General features: G+C 44.1%; 1 protein-coding gene across 2 annotated transcripts in view; it reads right to left on the bottom strand.

The window, feature by feature from the left end:
- Positions 1-1,018: 1,018 nt before the first annotated feature.
- Positions 1,019-25,827, bottom strand: part of COL6A3 (collagen type VI alpha 3 chain) — a 77,343-nt gene continuing 52,534 nt past the window's right edge. For both annotated transcript variants that reach the window (XM_068544172.1, XM_068544174.1), the window contains 12 exons: positions 24,881-24,913; positions 24,763-24,799; positions 24,648-24,659; positions 24,057-24,550; positions 22,387-22,483; positions 21,071-21,769; positions 19,774-19,876; positions 16,661-17,250; positions 15,038-15,301; positions 13,906-14,004; positions 2,558-2,722; positions 1,019-1,811 (listed from right to left, as the gene is read on the bottom strand). In XM_068544172.1, the coding sequence (XP_068400273.1) occupies positions 1,771-1,811; positions 2,558-2,722; positions 13,906-14,004; positions 15,038-15,301; positions 16,661-17,250; positions 19,774-19,876; positions 21,071-21,769; positions 22,387-22,483; positions 24,057-24,550; positions 24,648-24,659; positions 24,763-24,799; positions 24,881-24,913 (2,634 nt within the window). In that variant the 3' untranslated portion in view covers positions 1,019-1,770. The remainder of the gene's footprint in view (positions 1,812-2,557; positions 2,723-13,905; positions 14,005-15,037; positions 15,302-16,660; positions 17,251-19,773; positions 19,877-21,070; positions 21,770-22,386; positions 22,484-24,056; positions 24,551-24,647; positions 24,660-24,762; positions 24,800-24,880; positions 24,914-25,827) is intronic.

Genomic DNA, 25,827 nt, shown 5'->3' with positions numbered 1-25,827 from the left:
TCAACCAGTCTCTCTTCATCCCTACAAGGTGCCAGTAAGCTCAAATCCCCAACGCCTTGGATTGTGAAATGCTGAGTCTTCCCCCAGATTCCTGCAGATTCCAGCAGAGGGGTCCTCTGCCCACAGCATCTTCCTTCCATCTCTGCCTTTGGCTACATTTTCTGACACACCGACTGAGGGACAAAAATCAGTTCTTCCTCCAGTTGCTATGCAGACGTGCTCGCTTTGAGCGCATTTGTGAATTTAGAAATTGCACCCGAAGATCTGGGTGGAAATCACAAGGAGTGGTCTCTGTGACTACCCAGACTCTCCCCACCCATCTCCATGGCTCTACACACCCTCTCCCTCCTCCTCCCTCCCTCTGATCAATAGATTGACTGACAGATCCTTCCCCATCTTACATAAAACAGTTCTGTCCACGCCCAAGGTCCCTAGAGCTCGGCCAGAAGCACTTGTCAGAGTAGATGTGTTTTATCAAACAAATTCAGTTTCCTTCCCAAGTGGAATTCAGGTACCACCTAAATATGTATTTATTTGTTTCTTGTGTTATTTCTGAAGACAGGAGCAAAAGGGTCTTTAAAGAAAAAAGAAACTTTATGCTTCATCTTTGAGACTCCAGAAAGGGGACTGGGGAGTCCTGGGCCAATGACATCCCACCTCTCAGCCACTGTAGGCAAGAGCAAAGGGAACCCCAAGGAAACAATTATCTTAAAGAGGCAGGGAAGGAGGCCACATCTCTGGGACACAGCTAGAAGTTAAAGGAGAGCATGAAAGCCAGCCTGGTTCTTAAGACTAGGAAGACTCCAGGGGCCCTAAGCAAGGAACGTGACCCACCCAGCCATGGAGAGCTGGATCCACCAGGTTTCCCACTGTCGATAGAGAGCCCTTGCCCCTTCACTGGAAATCAAAGGGTGGTACCCAAGACTGTGGGCCTGAACGGACTCCAATTCCCCTGTCCTGGGGTGATTCTGACAACAGTTGCTAGGGAAACGACACAGCCAAGAACACCAAACCCACAACACTTTCAATATACTTTATTAAAAAGTTTCTTTGTATAAATTTCCTAAAAATTTTAAAATTAAAATTAACCCCCCCCCAAAAAAAAACAACACAGACACAACATTAGAGGAATGCCAAAAAAATCTTCTCTATTGTGACTTTCTTTTCATTCTTTAATTAAGGCATTGGTCCCACAACAGTGCACAAAGATTAGGGGATTTTGCTTCCTTCTAACTAGATTGTTTGTTAGAAGCTCTAGAAAAAGGAAATTAGCTCAAAATCTAATCCAGGAAATTGGGGGCGAAATGGAAAAGTTAGACTCTTGTTTTTTCTCCATACATAGGCTTTCCATCTAAAGTCATGCTTAATTAAGAGGGGAAAAAAATGAACCAAGCAGAAGTATATAGAGTAGCTGTGAAATCGGGGGTTATTTTCTAGATCTTACACTTGCCTGTAACAGGCATAACATGAAACTCCAGAGGGAATTTGAATTTATAGGAATGTTCACATAAACACCAGCAGTGGATAACTATTACACAACGTTCAAAGTATACGATGTAATTGCCCGGAGACAAAGAGGGTTGACTCCACAGACACATTTAGCACCATATTGATAGGTCATGCAGCAGACGTTTCCTCCCAAGTTCGAGTGTAAATCAAAGCATGAAATGGTACAGTGCAAGGGAATCTATACCCAGAGCTTCTACAAAGATGACTGGCGATGGCTGACTCCTTCTTCTTCAAGAGGTATGTGTCACTGGTCGGCCACGCTTAGGTCCCAATCGCAGCAATGACTCCGGGCTTGATAAGCACTGGGAGGTGGGTGAGGGTGGAAAGGAAGAGGAGGGGGAAAGTCAAATTACTGACCCAAAAGGACACCGTATTTCTCATGAAAATACCCATGGCCTCTGGCTTCCATCACCAATCTCACTTTTCAGTTCACTTCCTTCAGTGGCTCCCCTGGAGCTTCTTGGCCTGGGGTTTGGGGCTCTCTGTGCCATCTGAGCCCTTTCTCTCCCCTGGCATCACCTGCCTGGCCTTTAAGCAAACCCAGGGCTCCCATTCCGCACTGGCCCCAGACTCTCTGTATAGCTGCTCTGATTTTATTACCAATCACGTTGCCCAGCATAATGGAGTTATCGCATGGCCTGGCGGTCAACATTATTATTTAGAGGAAGCAAGATTATTTAAAGATGAATAGACTATATAGCAGTTATTATTAATTGTTCATTATATTATTTTCCTAATAACCATGTCTGTTACAATATTTTATGAATAACAGAAACTTAGTAATATTTCTGAAGGGTGAGGAGTGGTCCACCATATGTTTCTTCATTGGCAAAAATACAAGTATACAAGTATGTTTTTAGGAAACCATAATAACTCAGAAAATTAACCCCACGTGTTTTATTTGTACACTTTCCTCATCTGAAAATCCAATTTATCTTCTTTTTCAAATCTATCATCATCATTATCATTCAAATATCTTTAAAAGGTGAATTATTGGCCTGGATCCCTTACCTGCAAAAACCACCAACACAAAAGAAGAATCACTTACCAGGAGGGCAAACCTTTTCACATTCATCCTGCGAATCAAATCTGTTTTCATTTCCACCACAACCTCCGTACCAGAATCTGGCGCAGCTTTCAGTAACGGAATCATAGTACCATTTTAATATAAAGTCCCTGCAAGTTCCTTCTTCTTTTGGCAACTTACATATATCTTGAAGAACAAGATGGGGAAAGAGGGTTAATGAGAACGTGTAAGTTACTGTGCTCCCAGCGTGAGGGGCTGAAGGTCTCATCACAGTGCTGTCAGAGAGAGAAAACAGAAGAGTTTCCAGGAGGAAAACTTCCTTTACCTCCCCAAGCTTCAGTTTCCTTACTGTCAAATGGACATAATAATCACCTACAGATCTGAGAGCAATAAATACAATCTTATCGATGAAAGGACTTCATAAACTACACTTGTAATCCCAAATGTTGGCAATTATTATTGGATGATTTCAGATTAAATGAACTGTGCTTTCCCCTTTCCAATCACTGGGTCACTTAGTCTCCAGTTCTTTCAATGCTCAACCCCCGGATAAGAAACCTAATTTTAAAACCTTGGAGTTTTCTACTCCTTGGCAAAATAGCAATTAAGTTCTGTTAGAATGTCATTCAAAAACAAGACTCTCCATTTCACTACAAGCCAGGTAGATTAAAAACAAAAGTCAAAGTGCAAAAAGAAAATCCTTTAGGAATATGTGTGTAGGGACTTCCCTGGAGGCACAGTGGTCAAGACTCCACCTGCCAATGCAGGGGACACGGGTTCGAGCCCTGGTCTGGGAAGATCCCACATGCCGCGGAGCAACTAAGCCCGTGCGCCACAACTACTGAGCCTGCGCTCTAGAGCCCGCGCGCCACAACTACTGAGCCCACGTGCCACAACTACTGAAGCCCGAGTGCCTAGAGCCCGCGCACCACAGCGAAGAGTAGCCCCCGCTGTCACAACTAGAGAAAGCCCGCACACAGCAACGAAGACCCAATGCAGCCAAAAATAAATAAATAAATAATTTTTTTTAAATGTGTGTATATGCACACATGTGTTGTGTCTGTGTGTGTGTAGCTACTACCTTTGTGGCCAGTCAAATTTAACAAGCCAAAAGAAATGCTAACACTGATGCAAAATTCAGAGAAGCAAAAATGTCACATAGCAAAGCTATTTTGAAGACAGAGAAGCATTATTTTTCCAGTTAAGGAAGTTTATGTTTTAAATGCATGCTTCTGATGCAGCCCAGCTGCAGAGTAAAAACTACGTTCTCCACCACGCCTGGAAAGAAAGAAAAGTTTACAGTTCACACACAGTAAAACTTCTGTTTACAGTGTTTTCTGGCAAACATTAGATCTGGCTGGAAAAGAGAAACATTAATATCAACTGTTATCTGAAAGTTTGAAAAAACGTAAAACAAACCCCTGGAGTGGACAATGTTACATGTCTACGTGCGTAACTAACACCCGTGAATCACCGGCCCTCCCCACACAGGGCTGACATTTCCTGGGGCCTTTCCCCCAGCTCCATGGATGGCAGGGGTGGTAGGCATCTTCAGGGATGGTTGGTACCAAGAAGTAAAAGGAAAATCTAGGTCTTCAGGTCGAAAACCAAAGCTCAGGTCAACCAGAATGGACCAGACTTCCAGGCACAGGATTGAGGCTCAGAATTGGTCTAAGACGCTACCTGGTGGCTCTGGGGAGGCTGTCACCCCCGCCTCCAGGAGGAAGGTGACCCCACACCTACAGCATCTCCGAGTTGCAGACACTTTCAGAGGCCCAGAAGGCCAGCAGTGCTACCAAGAGCTTTTGAAGACCCAAATGAGGCCAGGATAAAATGATGACAACTTACAAAAACAACTTTCTTCCTCTCAGATGTGCCAACGCTAGAGGAGAAGGCCTGGTTTGAAGGAATGAGGGGACTGAGCAAGGCAAGATCATTCAAGCACCAACACACATCCCTTGTTTACCGGTGGGGCCCCTGTCAGCACGGGAACTTGGCCAAATGGTCGCCTCATCCCCTCCCCTTTCTTCCCCAGAGCATCCTCCAGTGGCCCAGGTGGCTTCCACTTTGTTCCAGGTGCACCCAGTCCTGGCCATCTGTGTTTAGCGCTTTGGGTCCTACTCCCCTGTGCTCTTCTGAAGCAACAGAAGTCTCCCCAGACCCAAGGACACCCAGCCCGGAGGCAGCCCAGCAGCAGGACCCTGCTCCCTGACCAACTGGCTTTTCCAACTTCCCTTGACTTTCACCTTCAGCCTCCAGTACCAAACTACGGCTCTTGCATTCTACCTCCTTTATTCCAGCAGGAGTCACTGCCAAGACCTTTAAGGTTTACTAATGCAATATAAGGACGCTACTACTCTGGACACGTAAATTCTTGGAGAACCAAGAGAAATATGTTAATGTGGGCCTCAACTTTATGCAAAGACAAAAGCCTGGGGTTCTCCATTTTTTTTTATTTTATTTTATTTTATTTATTTATTTATTTATTTATGGCTGTGTTGGGTCTTCGTTTCTGTGCGAGGGCTTTCTCCAGTTGCGGCGAGCGGGGGCCACTCTTCATCGCGGTGCGCGGGCCTCTCACTATCGCGGCCTCTCTTGTTGCGGAGCACAGGCTCCAGACGCGCAGGCTCAGTAGTTGTGGCTCATGGGCCCAGTTGCTCCGCGGCATGTGGGATCTTCCCAGACCAGGGCTGGAACCCGCGTCCCCTGCATTGGCAGGCAGACTCTCAACCACTGCGCCACCAGGGAAGCCCCTCCATTTTTAAAGCATCAAAATGGGAGGTTTTATGTTCTTAAGAAGAGAAAGTTTTAAACTCCCATCATTTGATTTCTGAGACCCATGCAGGCTGGGCTCACCCAAGCTATGTCTACATATGCTAAAACAATGGTTTCAAAGTCTACACAATTAAAATGTCCTATAGTCCGAAGAAGGATGGTTGGATCTCATTGAGTTTTTCCCTAGAACAAGTCTTTGGACGTGACAGCTATTTATGTTTCCCTCCAGAAAGAGTTTTCCCCTTGGGGCCCAGCCCTGGGGGAGCCTGGGGTCCTTGATCCAAGAGAAGTGTCTGGCTACACATTCATTGATTTTCTCCTCCTCATACTGAGAATCCAACCAGAGCCTAAGAGACCATGGGGAGTGAAAGTTATCACCAACCTTTCCTGGTTCACTTTTGCCTAGAATAACAATGTAAAGAAGTTTCATTTTATTTATTTTTTATTTTTTTATTTTTTAATAAGTTTCAGTTTAGGGCTTCCCTGGTGGCACAGTGGTTAAGAACCTGCCTGCCAACGCAGGGGACACTGGTTTGAGCCCTGGTCCAGGAAGAAGATCCCACATGCCGCAGAGCAACTAAGCCGGTGCGCCACAACTACTGAGCCTGCACTCTAGAGCCCGCGAGCCACAACTACTGAAGCCCGCGTTCCTAGAGCCAGTGCTCCAAAACAACAGAAGCCACTGCAATGAGAAGCCCTCACACTGCAACAAAGAGTAGCCCCCACTCGCCGCAACTAGAGAAAGCCCGCGCGCAGCAACGAAGACCCAATGCAGCCAAAAATAAATAAATAAATTTATAAAAAATAATAATAATAATAAGTTAAATTTTAAAAGAGAGACTTGAAAGGCTGCCTGATTCAGATCCCCATCTGGTGAAACTTCCTGGTGAAATAGTCAATGGTTACTGGTCCTCAGTGAGCTTCCAAATATGAGAGGAAACTGATGTAAGCGTGATGTCTGGAAAAGCCCTGTCCAAGGAATCCCATGTTCACAGAAACCACAGGAGCCAACCTACATCCTGGAACAACAGCCATGGGGTGGAAGGCACCCAAAGAAACACAGCCTACTTTTGTAATAAAGACGTGTGTGTGTGCACATGTAATATTCATGGGAAAAAAACAGGAAGGATATGCATTGGATCATTAATGGTGGTCATAAATGTCCATCAATACTTTGATTATGGGAATCATATTTTTCTTACATTTTTCTGTATGTTCTGAATTCTTCACAATGAATATCTATTATTTTATTACTAGAAAAAGTGTTTGAAACCAAAAACATGTTGAATTGGAAAATCTTGCCTTTTTTTATCAGTTGAGATTTGTAAAGTGTCTAAAAGCAGCATATTTTTTTTAGTTCTGTGATTCTAAAATTATCATTCATTATTTATTTCTTTAAACTTCTTTTTTTAATTGGGGTATAGTAGTTTTACAACGTTGTGTTAGTTTCTACTGTACAGCGAAGTGAAGTAGAGTTCCCTGTGCTATGTAGTAGGTCCTCATTGTTATCTATTTTACACATATTAGTTAGTGTATATATGTCAATCCCAATCTCCCAGTTCATCCCACCCACCCCCTTTCCCCGCTTGGTGTCCATACGTTTATTCTCTATGTCTGTGTCTCTATTTCAAAGCAGCATTTTTAAAGGCATCAATTTGACATTTTCCAAACCAGCAAGTTATCAGTATTTAAGTTCTTTCTTAAGCAAAATCGTGGGAGCTGAGAGGAGGGGAAAGGGTTTAGGCTGCAGTTGTGAATATGTGTAAATATGTTCCTCATTAGTTTAATGGTTTCAAAACAAGAAGAAGGTTTAATTGCCTTAGGATCAGACATTGTTGACATGATATAAAGTGCTTCCAAACCTCTGAAGCAGATACAATTGGCAGGAATGAATAAAACTTTCCTGTGTCTACATTTTGAGTGTGGATTGGCTCAAAAGATACCAAAGGAACTTTTTTTGTACTTTTAACTTTATTTTAAATGTAGCTGTAGTTGCATTTTAAATGTAGTTTCAGGTCTTGACCAATAGAGTTTTTATTTCATAAGACTTTTATACTTCACAATAAAAAAATACCAAATGCCCTTGGAGACCCGTCATAACCCAAACATGGTAGCTGACTTAGCTACATTCTCATGCAGCACTAAACACACAGCCTTGAAGATGGCTATGTCTCTTCAAAGTAGAGAAAACATTTGTAGTCATTTAATGTACCTCAACTTGTGGGGTTAAGTTAGTTCTTTAAATTATTATCAACATGAAGTCATATATTTGCCCCATCACATCATTTTGTGGCAGCCAATGCTGTATATTCATGGTGGAACACAGCCAAGCAAATACTGGATTTCATCAAATCTAAGATATCTTAATCTTATAATGTACTATTGTTTTATAATCCACTAAGTAAGAGAAAATGCTGCCAATAAGCCATGACATGTCATCAACTTCAAGTCACATTTCAATTTCAGAGGTACTACAATGGGGAAAATTGTACATCTTAGAATCGATAAAGTAAGTAAAACATTGGTGAACTTATTTCCTTCCGAGCTGTGTAACTGACCCAGGAATGACTGATCAGACAAAATATGGTCATTTCTACAGATTGCTAATTTCTAGGGTAAGTAAAAAAGAATGTTACACGTTGTGTTAGTTATTTTTATTCTCTTCTGCATTGAAACATTTCTTCACACATGGGTGGGCCAATAATTTAGGATTCATTCTTTAATATTGTAAAAAGTAAATTTTCTGAGTTAGATTTTTTTTTTTTTTTTTTTTTTGCTGTTTAGAAACTTCAGAGTCTTAGCTTTACTAATCATATGCATGTAAAATATTCATCCAAGTCTTCTTTGGCCAAAAATGAGAAGGAGGACGAGAGAGATGGTAACAAAAACCTAAAACCAACATTAGCAACAACACAACATCCTCAAAACTAGCAGTCACAAAACATACTGCAAAAATGCCTAGCACAGTCAATGCTTTCTTAAGACTGTGATAAGCACTGAAAGATTTGTTTAATTGCTGCTAACTGCCATTTTCAGGCAGCAAATGTATCTCAGAAAAGTGGGTGTGATTCCCTTAGGTGCTGAGGAAAGCAAAAAGCGGGGTGGGATTTTTCTTTTTGCAGGGCTTGTTTTGTTGAGGAAAATACAAGTATTAACCATTTAAAATGGAATCATGTAGTATTGCAAAGTCTGGAATCCTGAATGGTTAGTAATGATGCTATTGGTTTGTTGTTGTAATCAACCTTCATCTCAAGCTGAGGCCTTACTGCCACACCTCACACTCCATGTGACACAGGGCCAGGCCTCAGCTGGGGGACAAAGAATCCCCACGCTAGGCTATCCTCCCATTACATGCCTGTGTCAAATTTCTGGTAAAGAAGTACCTATTAAATGTGAATTTCAAAAGGGGCAAATATTAACATATGAAAACTCAAATATTAGTACTGCTCAATCTTCTCCCCCCTCATTGGATGCCATGAACCAAAGACCTTTTCATTTCACAGGATTTTTGCCCACAAATTCCTGCATAGATTCAAACACTGGTCACCATGTTTCCTAAACCCCAAGTGGTAAACTATGACAAAATTCAGTTCCTAAAGACAGAATCAAAACCCAGTAAATCTTTTATTCATAGAGGTAAAAAAGCAAGGAGAAGTGTCTAGGGAAGTTCCTGGCAGTCCAGTGGTTAGGACTCGGCGCTTTCACTGCTGTGGGTCCAGGTTCAATCCCTGGTTGGGGGACTAAGATCCCGCAAGCCGCGTGCCGAGGCCAAAAAACAAAAATAGTATCTAGCATTTAAAACTAAGAAAGGAACACATCTCTGTAAGCACAAACCGTGTTTGTGCTTACAGAGATGAACTGTAATGAACTGGTGCTGGAATTAAACTGCATTCACGTCCACATATAAAAGCTAGTTTTAAAACTTATTTTTGCCTGAATTGTCTAGAAAATACATCTTTGGAGAAATAATGCATATTGTGGCAACTGATATTTAGATGTGAAATATACATGAAACTACTGAGGAATAATATAGTTAGTATATTTTTTTAAGTCTCTTATAAACAATGATTTGTTGTTACTCCTTTTTCTATCTGCAAAAATATGACTATATTAAAATGTTTCACCCCCTGGAAAAAATTTCTAAGATGCCTTGATTATATGGGGGAGGGGTTGGAAGGGAGGAGGGGAAACAAGCTTCCATCTCCTAATTCTGTTTACCCATTTTCAATTTATACATTTTAAACTAAATATCCAATTAATTTCTTTCAAGAAGAGCTTTCAAAATGGTGTGTATGTGTACACCTACATATGTTCATTTAGCAAATGTTTATTAAGCGACTTCTCTAGGCAAAGTGCTGGGTTTTTCTTTTTTTCAAAGCGCTGTTTTGTTACTTGAAGGCTAGAGATGAATTATGCAGAAACTTGTTCTTAAGAAGAGCAAGTAAGGGACTTCCCTGGTGGTCCAGTGGCTAAGAATCCACCTTCCACAGGTTTGATCCCTGGTCGGGGAACTAAGATCCCACGTGCCGCCACAATTACTGAGCCCACACGCCTCAACTAGAGAGAAGCCCACGTGCCACAACTAAGACCCAACGCAGCCAAAAATAAAAATAAATAAATAAATAAAATAAACAAAAATTTTTAAAAAAAGAAGAGCAAGTAATTTATATTTTCAGGCTGACTTGAATCACTAGGGGGGAAATACACACACGTGTGTGCGCACACACACGTGAAAGGGTGAAAAAACATTCAAGTCCTGGGTTTGAGGGCTCTGTACTGATCAGAAGGAAGGAGAAAGGTTTTGGACTCATTTGTATCTAACTACCACCCATCGCCTTGAAGGACACAAAAGCCCCAGTCTCAAAATCTCTTTTCTGTCTGTCACATGAAGAGAGGAGACCTAAGTGTTGAAGGTCTAGATTGAAAACACCTTCGTACGTCTGAATCTGTGACTCAGTCTTAAAAAACAAGACAGCCCAGCCAGATTCTTGTTTAAAGATTGTGTTGTTTATATTAACTCAACACTGCTTATATATTCTTATCCCCTCTGGACCACAAATAAGAGAACCAAAAACATCCCCAAATCTCACTGTGTAATTTATTCCTAATCATTTTCTCTCAGTGAAGCACTGAATTTGCTAGAAGTTTTACTTTTCCCACACTCTGTGAGGGGTGAAGTTACCAGCAAGTGGCAAATAATATGCACAGATTTCAGGGACTTCGAAGTCAGAATGTCATCTGTCCTGACCCATATCTTTGGTGGACCTAGTAGGTCCATTGTGGCTTCTCTGAGCTCAAGCATCATGTTGGGAGGTGACTCAGGAAGGTAGCTGGGGTGTGCTAGGGCCTGCAGGGAACACCCAGTGCAGGGGACAAAGGCTTATCCATTGCCCCTTGATTATGAGCAGAAATCAAAGGAGTTGAGAAAACTCTAATTAGAAAAGATACATGCACCCATGTTCATAGCAGCACTATTTACAATAGCCAAGACATGGAAGCAACCTAAGTGTCCATCAACAGATGAATAGATAAGGAAGACGTGGTACATATATATAATGGAATACTACTCAGCCATAAAAAAGAATGAAATAATGTCATGTGCAGCAACATGGATGGACCTGGAGATTATCATACTAAGTGAAGTAAGTCAGAGAAATACAAATACCCTATGATATCACTTATATGTGGAATCTAAAATATGACACAAATGAACTTATTTACAAAACAGAAACAGACTCACTGACAGACACAGAAAACAAACCTACGGGTACCAAAGGGGAAAACGGGCAGGGGAGGGATAAATTAGGAGTTTGGGATTAGCAGGTACAAACTACTATATACAAAATAGATAAACACAAAGTCCTTCTGTATAGCACAGGGAACTATATTCAATATCCTGTAATAACCCATAATGGAAAAGAATATGAAAAAGAATATATATATATTTATAACTGAGTCACTTTGCTGTACACCAGAAACTAACACAACATTGTAAATTGACTATACTTCAATTAAAAAAAAAAGAAATCAAAGGGGTTGAGACTTGTTTTCTTCTCCATCCCAAACCACCATGCCACATCCTTACTGCCATTTTTTTAGTTTGAGTTAAAAATCATAGCATTAAAAGTTTTTATAAAATCTTTTTATACAACTCTTAAGTTAAAACTTAATTACCCAATCTACCATGAATTCTTGAATTGTTCCCATAAATTTATGTCAAGAGGAGAGAATTTCTTGTTTTTCTGTCAATCTTTCCATTGGAAAGGCAAAAGGAGTCTGAAAAACACATGGCTGTCTCTAACAAAGACCAATTCCTAAACTTGTTTCTAAAAGTAAACTATTTTAAAACATTTTGCAGCTCTATAGATAGTTGGTTTTTTGACCCTTATCACACATCTGTGTACGTAATAGTTTCATAATTCCTGCATTGACTCATCATCTTCTTTCTAGTAACTCCTGATGCCACATGTCAGTATGGGTTGTGGATGAATTAAGAGATGATAGATAGATAGATAGATAGATAGATAGATAGATAGATAAATGTAGATGTACAGATATAGATATACCATGTATACATGGACACAGGGAAAGTCCATCAATGGAATAAAATACTATTCCAGACACTATGGAGAACAGTATGGAGGTTCCTTAAAAAACTAAAAATAGAACTACCAGATGACCCAGCAATCTCACTACTGGGCATATACCCTGAGAAAACCATAATTCAAAAAGAGTCATGTACCACAATATTCACTGAAGCAGTATTTACAATAGCCAGGACATGGACGCAACCTAGGTGTCCATCGACAGATGAATGGATAAAGAAGATGTGGCACATATATACAATGGAATATTACTCAGCCATAAAAAGAAACGAAATTGAGTTATTTGTAGTGAGGTGGATGGACCTAGAGTCTGTCATACAGAGTGAAGTAAGTCAGAAAGAGAAAAACAAATATCATATGCTAACACATATATATGGAATCTAAAAAAAAAATTGTTCTGATGAACCTAGGGGCTGGACAGCAATACAGACGCAGATATAGGGAATGGACTTGAGGACACGGGGAGGAGGAAGGGTAAGCTGGAACGAAGTGAGAGAGTGTCATGGACACATACACACTACCAAATGTAAAACAGATAGCTAGTGGGAAGCAGCCGCATAGCACAGGGAGATCAGCTTGGTGCCTTGTGACCACCTAGAGAGGTGGGATAAGGAGGGTGGGAGGGAGACGCAAGAGGGAGGGTATATGGGGATATATGTATATGTATAGCTGATTCACTTTGTTACACAGCAGCAACTAACACAACATTGTAAAGCAATTATACTCCAATAAAGACGTTTAAAAAAAAATACTATTCTAGTAATAGAGAAGATTCCCTCTAGAAACAACTAAAAGAATCGAGAGCCCTGTATTTCCAAGTGGCCCCAAAGAGATGGGTGTGTGGAGTCGGAAACCACCCAATTTCATTTAAACACAGATGAGATACGATGCAAACTCTACAAAAAGGATGAGGTGGAGAAACAAGGGCCACTTTAAAACTTAAACTGGAAAGAGTAAAACAGGGAATCCTTGCCAACAGCTCAAAAAATAACTTGTTGCTGCTTCTGACAATGCAGGGCATATTGAGAAAGCACAGCTGCTTTTAAATCTAGCACTGTAGGAAAGCAGCTGGGCACTCGATATATGGCTTTCGTCATAATCCGTTACAGAAATTAACAACGTAAAGAGATACGCCTTCCTTCTCCTGACTGTGGCCAATATATCAAAAACTAATGAGCTGTCCCTATAATTAGTGGAAACCCTTTGCTTTGGGGTCTGTAAACCAATAAGACATCTAAATACCCTTGACTGTGGAATTAGTACCAATATCTTTTGCAGAATTACTCTTAAGCAAAGCATATCGGCTATTTCAATAACCAGTTTCCCACAGATGAACAATCATAGCTCATGTTCCCCTGAAGGAGAGGTTACGGGTCCCCCAGAGTTCCACTGCCCAGGACAAAAGCAAGTCACAACTGTCACTTCCAGAAACACGTCTAACTCATCATGGATTTCACATAAAATGTGCACATGCTTGGGCTCAGACACATAGACAATGGCAGGCTAGACTAAGCCAGGGTGTGTGCTTAGGAAATTGGGACCAGAACATTGATCCCATGGGTCACTTCCAAACCCATTTATTTCATGGATTCCAGTCTGAATTGTCTTGTATTCTTCTAAGCAGTTTTTTATTAGATTAAATCACCAAGTGGATGAAATCCTATGCTTCGTTGCATCACAGACCACAAATCAACTCGAGTCCCAAGATGAGGCACCAGGGAAATGACTAAGGGACACATGAGTTCCTGGCTACGGCCCCCAAAGCAGCCCTCATTCAACTTTTTCTAAGATCCTGGGGACAGGCAACTTGGAATGTGCAGAATAAGCCCAGGAGGGGCCACACAGAGCCACTTTGAAACTTTCTCCATACAAGTCACTCCTGGTCTGAGAATTAGAAACCCAGCAGATTAAACTGTTCAGAAGAATGCTTTCTTAGTGCTGCTTTCTTAGTGCTTAGTGCTTAGTGGACCTGATAGTTTCATAGCTCACCTGTTTTACTCCCAGCCAGCCGTTCTGCGCTCACCACTAGATTGATGGTTGAACTAGAAGCTGACCTCGCCGTTTGCGGAAGTGGAGGCTGAATTTTCTCTATAAAAGAAAAAGATACACCACTAATAGGTAACTCAGAAAATGAAAGGCTTAGGAACCCTATGGGACTGAGGCAGGCTTGCCGTTCTGGGTCATGTCTTATGTAAGGAGGGGCCACTGAAACGTAGAGACCCAAGAGGTCTCTACACACACTGCTTATGTCTGTGGTCTGCATGTTTCATTCATCTCAACAAGCAAACGGAGGAAATTTCTGAACCTGGAAGAGATCCTCTCATTTTTCCACATAACATCTTCTGCTTCCTTCCAAGGAAGTAGAGCCCTGGGGTTGAAGGGTCTTTGGACTCAAATCTTCACGGGTTTTATGGTAACTGATGGGAATTGCCTTTCCTCAATCATAGTTCCTGGATATGAATAACTCTGGCCCAAGAGAAAAGAATGGGAGCCTCCCCTCCACGTCCCAGGAACAGCAGGGGTCGAGAAGAGTCAGGGGTGGGGGTGAGGGTCCAGGAGAACTTGGGGAGGGGGCTGGGAAATCATGCAGGCCAGGCCTCGGGACAGCAAAGGAGCCACAGGGCCAACACAGCAGAGCGCGGAGCCTGAGCACGGTGAGACCAGGGGAGGGAAATGCTGGTGCCCTTTCTACAGCGCCTGTGGACAACCTGTGGCCCCTGGGATGAGACTCCCTAAGGAGCCATGATTCAGTGGTGTTTTCTGTTCACTGAGCATGGAAACATGCTTCCGACACGGGACATGCTGGGCAGCCGAGACCCAGCCAGGTTCCGTGGCCATATTTCTTCCTCCCTGGGAAGGGGCTGCACTCGGGCCACATGGATCTGGTTTCCTGCATCAAGTAGCCCAGGACCCCCAAGGCAGGACAACAGTTCGCAAGGAACCCATTTTCCATTTTGTTAAGTTATCAAGTTGGGTGCAACCGAAACACACAGGATTTCATTTTAACCTCGTTGCTGTTTCAGAAAAAGGTCAGTGAATAAGCATGTTTCCCTTTATGGCCCCGTTGGATATCCCACGCAGAGATAGGTACCAACTTTCCTTAAACCAAAAGTGCACTTACTTGTGCTGAAACTGCCTTGGTAGATGGCTCTGACCTGAGACCTTAGGTAACAGATCACCATGACATGGTACGTCTGCCCAGGGAGCAGGCCCCCGATGACGTGCTCCGTGACCGTGAGGTTCTGCTTCAGAACCAGGGACTGATCGTGGGCCGAGGTGATGGTGAGGTTGTATAAATAAGGGCTGGGGGGCTCGGGCCTCTCCCAGTGGAGTTTGGCGCTGTTCCCTGTGATTTCAGACGCGTGGACCTCTCGGGCTGCCTTAACTGCAAGATAGAGTGCTGAGAGCATGAGACAAAAAATAAAACCCTAAATGACTGTAACACACAGGCCAGAGATGAACTCTTAAAGAGATGTACCAGTAGACGGTCGATCTGAAATTTAGGTGAGGCAGACAACTAGTTTCTCTTTCAAGCTCCTGAGAAATATTGATCTTGTAACCTACCAGCATATGTGAAACGTGAAATTCACAGTAATCAAAAATCTCATTGTTCATCGGCCAGGTACACAACTACCTTTTTTTTCTGTTGAAAATCTCTCTTATTAAGGAAATACTTTGAAAACGTGTGGTCCAGCGTGCTTAATTTGAAGCGTTCAAGACAGAATGAGGCCCCTAATTTAAAATATGTTAAATATACATCATGGAACTTTAGGGTATGACATGAAATTCTTTCAAGGAATCCCTGCTTCTCTCTCTTCATAAAATGAAGACAATCTCTATTTTTTCAGGAGCACATACATCCTGCCTTCACTTTTCTATACAGTTTGTGACTCTATAGGAACTTCTAGCATCTTCTTTGCAGGAAAAATAAAATAACACAGTCTGAGTCCCATTAAGCCCACCAACCCCCCACCCATATCTAATCCAGCCTGGAATGCATTCTTCCCAGGGACAGTACCAGCACGTAGTTCAGTCTGTTGGGACAGAACGATCGTCTGGGCTCTAACTTTTCAATTTGCTAAACGAAACGCCCCAGTGTTGCCACAGCACAAGGCTTGGGCCTCTCCTCTATGGGTACATGCTTCACAGAGGGGACAAGACTTGCAATTACAAAGCTCCATCCAGATCTTCGGGAGTCATATTCTAAGGGAGGCGGGTCTGGCTCCAGAACTAAAGCATAGAAACATAAACTTCACCATTTAAGAGCTGACAACAGGCTTTTTCTTTCTCTCTCTCACTCCCTCGATGGGGTCTAAAACCCTACGTCTACTTAGAGCTCATCCCTTTAACTGAAGACAACTGCATTTCCAGGAGAGCTGGGTGGTGGCCGCCCACGGACATCCCTGAGAGAATGTGCCGCTCCCATGCTCGCCCCGATGGGGGTTCGGGGCTGGAGCGGGGAGCGGGAAAACGGGCAGCAGAGGCGGCGGAGGGGTGGGTATTTCACCTGCTCTTTGCTTGGAACTCACCAGCCTCACGGGGGGGCAAGAGAAAGATTGCTTTCTAATATAGAAAAAAAGGGATGTTTTGGTAATTCCATGCTCAAACCAGCACCTTTCAAAATACATCGTCTAGATGTCAGATTGCAGATCAAGGACCGTGTCTGGATTGCTTTGTAAACAGGCTTCAAGGGACAAGCCCTGGACACAGTAAATGAGACATCCCAGGTAGATGGCTTTCTTACCCATGGGCTTAGCAGTGGCTGGCCTGGTGGCGGCCAGTTTGGCTGCCTGGGGCCTGGGGGCCTCGGGCTTTGCGGCCATGGGTTTGGCAGCAGCCGGGGGTCTGGCAGGGGCCGGCTTTGCTGCTGCGGGCCTCACAGCCACTGCGGGTCTAACTGTGGCCGTCTTCGAAACCTCAGGCTTGGTGGCGTCAGGCTTGGTGGCCATGGGCTTGGCAACTTCAGGTTTGGTGGCCTCGGGCTTGGTGGGCACGAGCTTGGTGGTCACAGGCTTGACGACCTCGGGCTTGGTGGCCACAGGCTTGGCCAAGGGCTTGGCGGCCTTGGGCTTGGTGGCCTCAGGCTTGGTGGCCATGGACTTGGCAGCCTCAGGCTTGGTGGCCATGGACTTGGCAGCCTCAGGCTTGGTGGCCATGGGTCTCCCAGCCACGGGTGTCTCGGCCACAGGTCTCATGGCAGCTGGCTTTGAGGCCGGCAGGTTTACCACTGTTATTGGTTTGGTGGTGTTGGTCACTGGCTTTGCTGTGGTCACTGGCTTTGCTGTGGTCACTGGTTTAGATGTAGGACTTGAAGTAACATTATTTGGAACATTTCTGTTAAAACATATTAAATATTATTTCAACTCATACATATTTTCTCCTGCTATCTAAAATAGACAAAGACATAACTCCATGCTCTATGCAAAATTTGCTATCTCACCGAAATGCACGCAGTAGCTTTTATATATTATATATAGCATTGCATATACTAAATTCCTTCCTTTTAGGATCTGTGCCACAGAAAAGACATTGAGCAGCATATAAAAAATAGAATTATTAAAAAGGAAGCCTCTATTGTACTGTAAATACACCTGAAATCTTATTTTCAATTTATAAAAGCTGGAAGAGGGTAAAGAAACAGAAATAAATATTGTCATAATAATAATACTTATTGTTAATAATAAATAGTAAAAATAAAATATTTAAATAATGCTCTAATTATAAAAATTGACCAACTGAAACACATACACCAAAAACTAAGATCAGTTAATAGCTACGCTCGTTATAAGAAAGTAGCCACTCAACAAGATGCTGTGTTAAATGAAGCTATCTATGAAATAGACAGACATAGAGAACAGACTTGTGGTTGCCCCGGCGGTGGGGGCGGGGGGCGGTTGGGGGAGGGATGGAGTGGGAGGTTGGGGGTTATCAGATGTAAGCTGTCATATACAGGATGGATACATAACAAGGTCCTACTGCATAGCACAGAGAACCATATTCAATAACCTGTGATAAACCATACTGGAAAAGAATATTAAAAAAAGAACGTATATATGTATAACTGAATCACTTTACTGTACAGCAGAAATTAACACAACATTGTAAATTAACTATACTTCCATTAAAAAGTTTAAATAAAAAAATAAGCAAGATGCTGTGTTGAGCTGGAAAATGATCAAGTCGGCATACGCTTTCATTCCTAGGGCATATTGTATATTTTTGTTTGTATTAATTTTTGTGTATGTGGTTATTTTTCTCACAATTTCTCGATTTACTATGAATCTCTAAAGAGAACAGCAACATAACCATCAGACATGGTAGCACAGACCCAATTTTGTTCATTACTTGCCCTGAGATGAACATTCATTATTTTATAGAAATGTCATGCTATATGGCATAGGCAGTATATTTTCAAGTTGCTATCATAAAACTTCAGATACTAGGTTGCTTTGTTCATTCTGTTTTCCTAAAGATAAAGTTGAGCCAACTTGACGGAATGTTCGAGGGAAATTATACAGATAATACAAGGCTAGAAAAACAGAACCTGTGAAGCTAGATCAAGCAGAATGAGCATGATAGCACCAGAGAAGGGTCACCACTGCCTCGGGAATGATTTTCAACTTACTAGGCTGAAATGTGAAGCGTTCCCTCTGAGGACAAAGGCAAAAGCTGAAGGAGTTAAGGGGTATAGGGAGAAGTATGGGCAGTTGGAAGAGGTCACCCTGGGGCTCAGCCAAGAGTAAGGCAGATAGTCACTTTACAAGGATAATTCGAATCTGCATCTCGTCTGGATGCAACAGACAAAACCTCCCCTTCTCCCAAAGCATGATCCTCTGTGGCCTTCTCTTGAGGGGCACAAATTGCTGGTACAGTGCCTGACCTCAGTTCCTGCCACCATGTCCCCCTTGCCCAGCCCTCTGTCACACAGCCACAGTGCCCTCCTCTCTACCCCTGCAGTTGGCACCAAAAATGGTGCTGGACATAAGGCCACGGAGCATGTGCCGAGCAGCCAGCATCACCATGGGCACTGCAGCCCCACCCACCTCCCGACCATCTCATCAGTCTTCCTAGGAGACCTTGCGTGTCACCTCCCTTTGCTGACACCACCACCTGTGTCATTACAGCATTAATCATTTTGAGAGATGGGGAGTCCATTTTTTGCTTAATGTATCCAATCTTTCTGTATGAAATCATTGCACACCAGTTATAGTAGACTGTTGGGACATATGGCCCCAGTGGCCCATTTTCTCTGTACCCATGCCCTTTGCAATGTGATGTGGCAGGTCCCCCCCAACAAGCCCAGCTCCCCACTCTTGAATCTAGAGAGGCCAGCTTTGGACACGCTTTGGCCAATAGGATAGGGCACAGGTAAGAGTGTGCCAGCTCTAGCCTAGACCTCAGGAGGCCTTGCTCACCTCCACCTTCTCTCTCGGAACCCTCCCAGTCTCCTTGTGCACAAACCCAGGCTTGCCACATGGAGCCCAGATGAGCCACCCACATGAGACCACCCTAGACCACCAGTCCACAGCTGACCAGCAGCTGACCACAAACATGAAAATGAGCTCCGTAGAGGCCAGAAGAACTGCCCAGCTGAGCCCAAGCAAAACCCACCAGCCCACAGAATCTCAAACTACATAAACAGTTGTTACTGTAAGCCGCTAAGTTTCAGGTAATTTGTTACACAGCAAAAGCTAACGGATACAACAGACTCTTCCCCTGAAATGCCCCACGTGACATTTGGGAAGTCACGTTTTCTGGATTTCAACATCCTCACCCCATAAAGTTAGGTGTTGGCTGAAGGACCTCTGCATTCCTTCTAGCGCTCTAATTTCTGAGGCAGTTATTATAATCACTTACATTTGTTTGTAACCAAACTGCACAAGATTCTTTGCCGGTTGGTCCCCTTGGAACCAATCACACTGTTTCCTGATATCTGGGGACAGGTAAAAAGCATTTTTACCTAGAGAAAAAGAGAGAAAGAAATATTTAAGGGCATGTGAACCACATGCAAATTAAAATCAATCTGCTAAGGAGTTAAGTGGATCACGTATAGGTAGTCCGTGAATATTTGTTGAATTAATTCATTCTTCCAGACAATCTAAGTCCAGTGATTTGAAACATGAAGCATAATGGTACTTGATCCATAAAACATCTTAAGCCTGTATCTCTTATTTGGCAATATTTGGGTGATTAGGTTAAAGGTAACGCTTACTCAATGTGAGGGAAGACAGGAATAGAAGAAAAATCAAGTGCAGAATATACCAAGTTCCAAGCTCTTGAACATCACATTATAATAGAATTACTTTGAGCATTTTCTCAATGCTGTTTAACAGAACTTCTGTTTTAATTTTCCGAAGACGTTAATAGCGGCTCCTGGGTGAACTTGCTGGCCTACCCTTGCTTCACATTTTTCCCCTAAAACTTTAGGGGGGCAGGTCATACTTTATAAATCTCCCTCATTTGTTAGATGCTTTCCTGTGCCTGACTCCATCAAGGCAGTGATGAATGATACGCCTCCTCCAGGATGTGCAGTCTACTGGGACCACATACCCATAAATGAATGACCAACGGGCCATGTAATAGATGCGGTAAGTACAACATCCAGATTAACAATGCCCAAGCCTTGGGAGTGGGGACCATCGCAGTGAGCAGGGGCTCTGGAGATAATTTTTGAAGACGAATGCGGGTTTGTTGCTGAAGCAAGGGTGGAGATCATTTAGCGGAGGGAGACCCATATTGGGTAAAGGCTCAGAGGTATCCAAGTGTAGGGTTGGGGGCTAAGCCCAGATCAATGCTGCTCCTTCTAGAAGCTTCCCTGATCCCCATCAGGGCACACTCAGTGTGACATAACAGCATATTATGTCATGCCTAATAAATGTGCACTTGACCCCTTCACCCACCTAGACTATAAACTCCCAGGGACACAGTCCATGGCTGGGAGGGGTCTAGTCAAGTCTGGTTGAATAAACAAGTGAACAAGGGCAGGATTCCCATCTGTGTCAACTGCCAACCCCAGTTCCTAACAGTGTGTCTGGGATGTGGTAGGTGCCAGTATATACTTGTTGAATGAATGGACGGGTCAACACGGGCACACTAGCTATCATTCCCATGCCCGCAGCCCCACCCCTGGGAGCCAAGCGTGCGCAGGACTTACTGCTGATGAAGGATGGCAACAGCCTCCCAAAGCGCATCAGAGGCTCTTCGTTGAGCTCAGTAGACTTGTCCATGTGTTTGAAGAAGACGTCGTTTGGTTCACTGGCGAAGCTGTACAGCTCCCTGACGTTCACCTTCCTACCAATGCCCAGGATCACGAAGAAGTAACCCTTGCATTTGGCCTGCAGGATGGCTCTCTGGGCCTCCTCCAGCTGCTGGTTCTGCACCTCGCCCGTCAGCATCAGGACCACGAGCTTCAGGTCCCGTGGGTTGGGTGCACTTTCAAAGATGTTCTCGATGGTATAGTCGATGGCACTGCCCAAAGCCCTGGTCCCCTGGAGCTGTGTCATCCTGCTGCCGAGGAAGGCCAGGAGCTTCTCCTTGGAGCCGTAGTCAGTCAGGGAGAATTCCACCTTCACGGGCGGCACGCTGGCGTTGCCCACGTACTCATAGGGTGCATGCTGCATGACCGCCACTCTGGCGAAGTGCTGGGAGGCCTTGGGGTCCGGGCTCACGTCCAGCTGTTGGACCAGGTACTCTATGTACTTCCTCATCTCGTTGAACTGGAACAGAGTGGTGGACTCAGAGCTATCTAAGATGAAAGCCATGTCGATATCCACGTCACTGCCCGCTGCTCTCCGGTCCCTGAAGGAAGGCCTCCAGCTGCTGAACCCACAGGATGGGTCGATGTTGCAGATGTCTAGAAAGAAGCATGGCAGCACGTTTATTCTGTGACTCTCCTGGCGAGATACTGCACATCAGTCTGCAGGGAGTCTGGGATCATTAGAATTGTCACATAATGTAGAAACCTATGTATACCTTGCTGACAATATCGTGGCCAGATTTCAGTTTTCGTCACCTAGCACTTACTAGAGGAAACAAATCAAGCTGAAATCCTTGTTAATAGACTATGGCATTGGCATAATGAAAGAAAAGAAAAGAAAAGAAAACTACCTTACTTCTTTGCCACTCCTTGAAGAAATGTGTTCCAGAAACACATTACCAGAAAATAAAACAAAACCAGGTAATAAAATTCTGGACTCCAAGGTCAAAATATAAGCAGAGCCCACTTCCTCCTTTGTTACCTACAGAACTAATCATTCTCTTAACAAAGAGAGGCTCTGTTTGGGGGCAGTCAGCTTTAAGCATGGAAACTACTTACGCAGCATACACACTGGTAAATACAAGGCTATGTGAATCTTCATTTAACTCAAGCTCTTTGTACAGATGATGATTATTCACTCAAATGTCCCTCTGTGGATAGTATGTTTCGCAATTGCAGCCGGACAGATTTTTTCTCTTAGAGAAGCACCTTACCCAAGCAAACGTGACAAGTCAGGACGTTCTTCAAGAAGTCCGTGAGGTCTCCGCTAGCTGGTAGGACAAGGGCATGACCCACCGCTGTGTTATTGATCTGGTTTAAACAAAAGGAAATCCTTAGTAGGAGTACACAGGATAAGTTCCCATTTGAAAATGTAGCCGAAGAATACATTAGAGTCACATTAATTAAATAAACCCCCCAATAGATCAATATCTTCTCTTTCTTGGGAAGCGGGGTTAGGAAGGAAGGCACTGATTATGACAGGAAAACATAGGTTTTCTTCCAATGAGATGAACCGGAGCTCAAATCCCACTCCTCCACTTTCTGCTGGACCTGAAGCACAATTATTTAACTTCTCTGGAATTCAGTTTCCTTAGCTGCAAAGTGGAGATAATGGTAAATTCCCATGAAGTTATTTGGAAGATTAAATTGGATAATGTATGTAAAGTACCTGGTATAGCCTCTACCAGACAGCAGGGACCTAAATGTCATTGTTATCTAGCAATAATAATAGCAACTAATAAATATTCACTCCGTCCCTCTCCCATGGGCCCAGGTCTAGAAAGGGATTTAACAACAAAGCAAGTTATGAAATCACTTCCAGAAGACTCAGAATGTCCTGCCCATCACAGCCCCTGGCATATCATCATTAAATTGAATGAATGAATGAATATTTGACTTTTTGAACTTGCTGAAACTATGCTTTTTAGGAAACATGCGTGGTTCTGGATCACTCAGCCCTCACAAGGGGAGATGTATACATGATCCCCTAATAGGAACGTAAGGCTGGTAGCCCAAGCTGGAGTTGAAAGCCCAATACTGTGTTCTCAAATTGGCCTGGAGTTTGGCAGGATAAACCCTAAGAGATGGTGCCAGTGACCCAATTGTCTCTTGCTGACGTGGCAGTGATAAAACCATAGACTATCCAGTTTGGAAAGGAAGACGTTAGGGACCATCTCATCCACCAGCCTCTGTTACAGGTGAGAAATCTGAGACACAGAGAGGGTAAGTGACAGAGCCATGTTACTTTCGGTGACTTAAAGCTAGAAGGTGATCGTACTAACACTAGAGGCAAGTCCTCCTCACTCCTGGTCCCGCTGTGGCCCTTCCTGCCCATCATCCACCCACCCTGGACTGCAAAACCAGAATCAGCATTGAGTAAATATTAATTGACTAATTAATCTTTTTATATATATATATATATATATATATATATATATATATATATATTATTAGTATGACAATTATACAAGTCATTCAAGCAAAGAATAAGGAAACACTTAGCTGCTTCATAGGCTAAAGCTAATGCTTCCTTGTCCTATGCTTAAACAACTTGTTTAATTGTTAGATGCCAGCCTGGCTGAGAAATGTTTGAACAGGGATGCAGCTTGGGTGTTGGGCTCGCTGATGTCTGGAGAACCTCGCTAGGAGACTGTAGGCCTCCAGGATCAGCCTGGGAGAGTCTCCTCCAAGAAGCGAAGAGGGACCTGGTGGGAATAAGTCATGGGCATTTGGATGTCCATCTAGTGCCAGAGCCATCAGGCTGTTCTGGAAGTCTCACAAGTGAGACCAGCCTCATCTAGAAGCTATGGGGTGCAAACCCATCAGGGAGGGTACAGTTGCACCTGAGCACCTTCTCAGAGTCAGAGATGCCCAGAGCACAGACCTGCAGGGCGTTGACCAGCTGCCGGTCCTCCTGGCTCGTGAGGAACAACGGTGTGATCCCAGCATCCGAGAGCTTGAGCACGGCCTCCCTGAGCTGCAGGGACTCCCTCGTGGGTTTATTGCTGAAGAAAACAGCCACCTTCCTCATCAGGAATCCATTCCGCACCCGCTTAAACGTGTTTCTGGCCACGAAGGACATGGCAGTTTCCAGGCTCTGTTGCTTGGACGTCAGAGCCACCTGGAGGTTCTTGATCTTGTCCTGGAGAACGGACTTCTTCTTGGAGTCAGCAAAGCGGATCTCCGTGGTGACCTCGTTGTTGTAGGTGACCACGGCCACGCGGGCCCCCCGCGGGCAGTTGCTCTCGGCGATGGTCAGGTCATCCACGACCTTCAGGACCACATCCCTCATCCGGCTGAAGGTGTCCTGGGTGACCCCCTCGGAGGTGTCCAAGGCGAAGGCCAGCTCCGTCGGGAAGACGGGGCATTCCAGGGGCCCTGTGGGAAGGGGGAGGGTTTTCACAGACAAACTACTTCCTGGAAAAGGGGTCTTCTGCTTTCCTCGGAAGGAAGTCCAATTACTGAAATGACTTACCGTAGCAGCAAGCTAGAAGAGAACAGAGAGGAGAGTGAAAGCCTGGTCCACCGGGTGCGAATTTCACACATAAGGATAAAAATGAGGCATAGACGGCAGAAAATCGTGTACTTACGACATTTATCTTTGATGCTCTGGACCAGGGCACATTGCTGGAAAAGGAAAGAAGATGTAAGAGAACAGATAGAGAAAGCTCACAGGGCAAGGGCTCGCGAGGCACACATGCAACTTACGTCCATCGAGTCACCTCTGCTGCCTTTGTAACCCTGCAAAACAAGGACGGGGGCTCAGACCTCGCAGACGTGAGGGTTGTGGAGCTTCCCGCCAAGGAACAGCCCGGGGCCCACAGACACATGACAGAGGGAACAAGGTGGGCCCTGGCTGACCTTGATCATTTACAGGCTCTCCCTATAAATTTGATTTAACTGCTCGAAGAGCAAAGGAGAGACTTTGAGGACAGAAGTGTTTCCCCTGTAAGATAAATAGCTCCACGCCCTGGAATCCAGGATACTCATTGCAAATCAACGTAAATCACACATTTGAACTTGAGTCTAAATGCTGCTTCTCCTGAGAGAAGAGCTGCCTTTCCCCTGCTGGCTTCCTACATCCTGTCGCAGGAGGGACACCCAGAAGTCACTTAGCTACCCTGAGGCTCCAGGTCTAAGCATCCCGGAATTCCACCCCAGGGATACACTCACGGCTGCCCTCGGCATCTCATCCCAATGCGTGGCCACCGAGGGTCAAGCTGTCACCTCGTGGGCTAGCCAACGTCTTTCCATCCAACTGCTTCTGTTTGTCCGTCCCCCGCTGCAACTGGACTAACCATCTCCCGTTAAAAGCTCCTCTCCAGATTAAACACCTGACTCTACCATCTTCTCCTGGGTTCAACCAATCCAACCCTCTAACCTTTCTTTCTAAGGATGGTTTTTCCACTTCCTGAGTTATCTTTTCCATTCTTCTGTGAACCTCATCCATTTCAATGTCAGGAGACAGTACAGGAAGAAATGCAAGCAAGGAAACAAAGACATTCATGATGAAGGATATGGAAGGACTGGAGAAAGGTGCCCTCCTGGCTCTAGGTCACTAGTGGGGTTTCAACCACTAATCAATAGCTCCCTTGGGGATTTTATAGACCAAAGGGAATCTTCCCCAAACCAAGGTCTATACTATACTCCTTCCA

The sequence above is a fragment of the Eschrichtius robustus genome, chromosome 5 (genome assembly GCF_028021215.1).
Source record: "Eschrichtius robustus isolate mEscRob2 chromosome 5, mEscRob2.pri, whole genome shotgun sequence".
Classification (NCBI taxonomy): domain Eukaryota; kingdom Metazoa; phylum Chordata; class Mammalia; order Artiodactyla; family Eschrichtiidae; genus Eschrichtius; species Eschrichtius robustus.
The sequence above is the reverse complement of the archived record's forward strand: the minus strand, read 5'-3'. Positions and strand labels throughout refer to the sequence as shown.